This window comes from Echinops telfairi, unplaced genomic scaffold (assembly GCF_000313985.2).
Source record: "Echinops telfairi isolate 266 unplaced genomic scaffold, ASM31398v2 ScPeMD7_1713;HRSCAF=2227, whole genome shotgun sequence".
NCBI lineage: Eukaryota > Metazoa > Chordata > Mammalia > Afrosoricida > Tenrecidae > Echinops > Echinops telfairi.
The window spans coordinates 17,073,188-17,079,309 of record NW_022105611.1 but is presented as its reverse complement, the minus strand read 5'-3'; the positions used below and the strand labels follow the sequence as shown (position 1 = coordinate 17,079,309).

Sequence of the window (6,122 nt, the reverse complement as noted above, 5' to 3'; positions counted from 1 at the left end):
ACACACACACACACACACACACACACACACACACACACACACACACACACTTCTTCAGAGCCACCACCACCCCAGTTCCCATCAGTCTTCATGGCCACCAGCATGGTGGTGACCACCACTGCCACCACCTCTGATGTCTCCCAGGGATCTCAAACTTAACTCCAAATATGCCCCGCAACCAGAGATCCTGGTCCCACCCCGCAAAATGAATGCCCCTCCATTTCCCCCATGGTAGGAGACGAAACTATACCAGCCCCCTGGTCCCCCTGCCCCCCTACCCCAAAGACCTTTGCTCTGTTCCAGCTCAGGGTCACATCCTTCTCACCATCTCCACTTTTGCCCCCAGGACCCGACACCTCTCTGACGACCTGGACCACAGGGGCCTCCTAAGAGCCTCCTGGCCTGGCCGCTTCCGGTTATCCCCATAGGGCAGAAAACCAAATGATGTCCCACTTAAAACCTGCTACTTATCTCCCATTTTACTTAAGTAAGACACCTTGCCCTCGAAGACCTCTCTCACGTGGCCTGGCCCGCTCCCTCTTGGGTCTGTTCCTGCGTCACTTCTGATGCCTGTGCCTGCTCCTCCAGCCGTGGAGGCGCACTCTGCCCCGGGGCCTTTCCACCTGCTGTTTCCGTCTCCTGCTCAATCTGTATCCAGGTCTTCACCTAGTTGCCACCTCAAGTGCTCAGATCTCAGCTCAAGAGGATCCTCATCTTTGGGGAGGGCTGCCTGCCTGTCTCACCTCGACTCCATCCTGCCCACTAGCTCACATTGCACCCTGCCTGCCTCTAACAGAACTGAAGCACCTTGAAAGGTGGACTGACCTGCCTCATCTATCACTGGGTCCCTGACTCCTATCACCGGACAGGGACTCCAGCCACATTTGTCAGACGCAATGGATGGCCCTCTCTCGGCATCCACATGCCCGTCACTACCTTCAGACATGGTTGTGCTCTGAGTACTGAGAAGCAGCCATGCCAAGGAGACTCAGGTTCCACTCAATCCCCCGCTGCCCCCGGCACGTTCATGTCCATGGCAGTGACTTTAGAAAGCCTCCCCTCGCCCCCACTCTCCCACACTCCTGGCCAGACAGATGCAGGGAAAGGAGATGGAGCCAAGTTTAAGGGAAAGAGCAGCTGGACCGGGAGGAAGAAGAAGAGGAACAGAGAAAGTCCCAGAAGAAAACTGAAGCAAGAGAGAATTAATGGGAATTAACAAAGAAGGCGGCGTGACAGACAGATGCTCGAGAGACAGAGGCAGATCGGAAGAGAGGCAGACACCATACCAAGGGAGGGACAGGTCATGTGCCCACAGTGGAGGGTGGGACTGCCGGGTGGGTGACAGTGGATGGGGAGCCCATGCACCCCCTGCCCATGGCCCCCGGGTCTCAGGGAGGTGTGTGAGTCAGCACTGACCTGCTCCGGCTCCAGCAGGGCAGCCCCCTCGCCCCCAGCCCGGGCAGCGGTGAAGACAGCGTGGGTGGGGCTGGACTCCAGGCTGACAGTGAGCACAGTGTCGTAGACCTGCTGCAGGGGTCCCCTGTCCCCCAGGGCCGCGTAGGAGCGGTTGCGATAGGGCAGGGAGAACAGCAGCGTGTCGTAGGGCAGGAAGACGAGCCGCCCGTCGGCCAGGCCCTCGGCCACCGCGAGGCTCAGCAGGGCCGTCTGCTCCAGGCCGCCCAGCAGCGCTGAGTGCATGCACAGCACCACAGCTGCGGACAGAGATGGCGGGCGGTCACTCTGCAGGCCCTGCTCCCACAGGGGCCTCCCTGGAGCCCGGAGCTATGCCAGTCAGGCCTTCTCTCCGCTGTCCCTCCTGGCCTTCCCTCCATCCTCCCTCTCTGCAGCAGTCGCCGCCAAGTGCTCACCAACCCTCCTTATGAAAAAAAAACCCTGCCCGAGAAGACGTGTGGATTAATATGTCCCTGCCGACCGGCCGGCCGGCCCACCCACCATTTTTACCAACTTCCCACCCTCCCTCCATCCATGTGAGTCCGGCCATGGCGACCATCTTCTGTCCCAAAGGGTGACCACACATAGTCAGTCATTCAGGACCACCACAGCCCTGAGAGGTATGCACAGGGCCCTGGTGGCACAGAGGGCAAGGGCCGGGCTGCTCAACAAGAGGCCGGTGGTTTGACCCCATCTGCTCGCCGAGACAAAGACAAGGCAGTCGGCTTCCCTCTGTCCATATTCTCAGCTTCAGACACACCAGGGAGCCATCCCACCCTGTCCTACAGGGTCGCTGTGAGTCACAGTGGCCTGGGCGGCAGTGGGTTTGCTTGGCAAAGAGGTATGTATGCCACCGTGTCTAAGGCTTCAAAGGGGGAAGTGGAGGTACAAAGAAGGTAGGTTGTCACCCCACTGTATGGGTGGAGCTAGGATTCAAACCCGCACAGGCTGGTGCCTGGCTCGCAACCTAACTGTGGGCCAGGGTGACACCACCTGCCTCCCTCAGGGTCTAACAGCCGTGAGCCCGAGTGTTCTCCTCTGCCCTGGCCTAAGAAACCAGCTGGCAGTATCAAGTGCCCTCGGGTCAATGCCAGCTCATGCCAACTCCCCCCGAGGCACAGTGGAACTGGGCTCCACAGGGTTCTCAGTGGCTGGGTTTAGGGAATTTCAGCCGAGGTGCCTCTGGCTGGGTCCAGCCCCCACCCTTTCCATTAGCAGCTGAGTGCATTGACCGTTTGTACCCACCACCCCGGGGGGCTTACATTTGCCTCCTGCGACCGAAGAGGAAACTCTAGCACAGAGAGGTGTAGTGACTTGCCTGAGGTCACACAGCTAGTCAGAGGTGGGGCCAGAAGTGGGACCGTGGGACTCTGACTCAGGCAGGTGCCCGATCTAGTCTGCCCTCGGCCCCTGCAGCAGGTGGAGAAGGCCGTCCCTGTCCGCTGCCACCAGGCAGAACTGAGCTGCTCACCACCAGCATGCAGCCTCCGTCCCCCTGCCCAGGCTGGTCCCTCGGGCTGGAGCTCGTTCCAGCCATCTCTCTGTCTGCAATCACCTTTCATTTTCAAGCCCAGATGGATTAGCTCCCTGGGGCTCCGGCCCGCTCCATCCCGAGGCTGGTGTGACGGTTTACACAGCTGTCTCCTCTCCTAGACCCAAGGCCTCCTGCCCCACTGGGGCCTGGCTGGTCCCCCCGACCCCCATCCCCTCCGTGTCCTCAGAGCCCAGCCAGAGCGGAGCTCAGGGAGTCGTGGTTGACTGACACGTCTCCAAAGCACTCAGCCACATTGTACCTGTGACGCCTCCTCCTCTCACCGACCGGACACCTGGGCTCTGAGCAACGAGGCAGCTCCCCGAGGCGGCGGCGGCGGCGGCAGGCCGGTCTCACGCTCCACTGAGCTCTCCCTCACGAACCGGCCACAGGACCCTGGCCTGCTGTCCACCCCACCCTGGCCCCAACTCCCTCCAGTATGAACCCTGGGGTTTGTCTCGGCGGCTTTTAAAGGGGGCCCCTGTAGGAGCACATTGAGGATTGGTAAGGTTACTAACCAGGGGCTGCTAGCCACAGTTCAAAACCACCAGCTCTTCTTCAGGGGAGTAGAAAAGGAGGCTTTCCACTCCTGTAGAGAGTTGCACTTGGGAGGAGGGACACTCACAGGGACAATTCTGTCTTGTCCTAGAGGGTCACTAGGCATCGGCATCAACTCAATGGCGGTGAGTTTGGTTTGGTTTCTGATCCTTACAAACCCGTGTCTGTTAACCCCGAGCACACCCGCAGACCTGCAGGTTTCACCAGGCAGGACTTCTGTCATTGGTAGGTGCCATCCAGTGGATTTTGACTCCTAGTGCCCCCCATAGGACAGGATAGGGCTGTCCCATAGGGTTTCTAGATTAATTTCTTTGAATGCTAGCCTCAAGGTTGGTGGTTCAAACCTACTAGCCACTTCGTGGAAGACAGGTGAGGGTGTCTGCGCCCATGGAGATTTTGTCTTGGAAACCCTGCGGGGCAGTTCTGCTCTGTCACTGTGAATCAGGATTGACTGGGTGGCAGTGGGTTTGGGGGTGTTCGTCGTTATGGGCATAGATTGCCAGGTTTTGCTTCCTCAGAGCCCTGGATGGGTTTGAACTGTCTAGCCTTCCGGTGGAAGCTGAGCTTGTAGCTGTGGCACTGAAAGGACCCTTCTCCTCACCTTACTTGATGCTTTGCACTTGATCCCATTCACAGTGGCCCTTAGGGACAGAGTATAACTGCCCCATGGGGTTTCCAAGATTTACAGCCTTACAGAAATAGACGACCTCATTCTCCTTCAGGGCAGCTGGCGGGTTCGAACCACCAGCCTTTTAGTTATCAGGCTCTTCCTCCTTGCAGACACGTCATGCTTACTCTTCTTACTCTGCTCCCTTGTGTGCTGTGCTGTGCCATTTTATCCTTCTCCCTCAACGACATTCCATCCTATCTCTTGCTTTCTTTCACACGCCTAGACATGATTGACTAAGTGGATGTCTTGACCCCAGTGGACCACAAGGTGCAGTGTGAAGGCCTCCGTCTAAATGAACTCTAAGGGCCCTCTCTCTTCCAGGTGTGTCCCTCCCCTCACCCCACACCACCACGCCTTCTGTGGCTGTTTCCCAACAGACAGGAGGGTGGGCACCAGCCCCTCCAAGAAACCTCCTTAGACTCCCAGGCCTCAGAAGTCACCATCCCCGCAGGCCCCCAACACAGGCCTGCTCTGACCTCGGGCCTCTGCTCCCGGGGCTGGCTCCAACCTGTCTGTCAAGACCACCCGCTGATCTGCCTGTCTCCTGTCATCACACCATCACCTCCTCTGCCTGCCCACCATGGTGACCGAGCCCAGCAGTCTGGGCGAATCCAGGAGTCCAGGCCTCCCGAGCCAAGAAGCTACAGGTGGCAGGCAGAATAACAAACAGATCCGTCTGGGAAGACATACAGCCAGATCGCTCCTGGGGAGCGAGGAGGGCGAGACTCGGGCTGCCTCACTTTGGACGTGAGACCTGGTGAGACCCGTCCCTGAGAAAGGACGCCATGCCTGGGACAGTCGAAGAGTGGCTGTTATGAGGGGTTTCAACAGAGCCACCTCGCGCCGCTGCCAGACCACGCTTCCCGTTCTGTGGTGTCCGTGGAAGGGGAACCCACTGGATGACACATAGCATCGGCCATGCAGGTGGCTTGAACTCCCTTCCTGGGGTCAGGTCTGCCCGACTCTGAGGTCCTTTATTTTCCCAGGTGGGAACCAAGAACAAATGCCCTAAGCTCCCACTCCTCCATTGACACATGGGTCAGAGTTCAGAATCCAGTGGCACCACTGGGAGCCTGTGTGACCTGGGCAAGTGACTCGCCTCCTCTGAGTGGAGCCGTGGAGAGGGGGCCTCGGCACCACTGCTCACAAGGCTGGCGTGAGGGCCCGTGCAATGTCATGGTCAAGAGTAAGGGCCATACTGCCTGCAGGAGAAAGACACTGGACCCTTACCTTTGAGGCCATCCATGCTGCCCAGCTGCTTCAGGACCTCGGTGGCCCCCTGTTCCCCTGGTCCCAGAGAAGTCACCAGCCCTACAGGCAGTCCGTGCATTCTGAAAGTCGTGGCCACCTGCCGGGCCGTGGCCACCCAGATGTCCTGGTGGGCAGACACGATGGCCACTCGGGCCCAGCCAAAGTGTCTCAGGATGGACAGCAGCACATGGGCAGCTGAAGGCAAGGTGGGCACCAGCTCCCCTCCTCCCTCTGCTCCGCACACCCAGGAGAAGAGGGTCTTCCCCCAGCCTTGGGCCAGGAGGGTCACAGCTGAGCAGTAAGCAGGGTTGACAGGGCCCACAAACGCAGCTATGTGGTCTTTGTGGGCCAGGAGCGTGGCCAGGGCCCGAGGTGCGTCACAGCCGGTGGGAAGGAGCACCGAATCCAGCCGTGAGTTCGGCAACAGGGCGGGGTCTCGGTTAGCTCGGTCCACAGCCAGCTGGGCGGCTACATTGGGCAAGGCCTGGGCAAAGATGGGGTCACAGTCCCAGGGACCCAGGACCCCCAGGGTGAAGGTCCCCGTTGCCAAGGCCAGAGGGGGAAGGAAGCCAACCCCCAGGAGGGTACCCCAAAGCACTACAGAGAAGTGGCAGCAAGGGGCTCTGCTTGGTAGATTGAGGGTGGTGCCCCACTGACTCC

At 59.4% G+C, this 6,122-nt stretch overlaps 1 protein-coding gene across 1 annotated transcript in view; it reads right to left on the bottom strand.

The window, feature by feature from the left end:
- LOC101651594 (guanylate cyclase D-like) overlaps positions 1-6,122 on the bottom strand; it is an 87,017-nt gene that overhangs the window by 30,780 nt on the left and 50,115 nt on the right. The window contains exons 2-3 of the mRNA XM_013006188.1: positions 5,442-6,059; positions 1,417-1,712 (exon numbers count right to left, since the gene is read on the bottom strand). Of these exons, the coding sequence (XP_012861642.1) occupies positions 1,417-1,712; positions 5,442-6,059 (914 nt within the window). The remainder of the gene's footprint in view (positions 1-1,416; positions 1,713-5,441; positions 6,060-6,122) is intronic.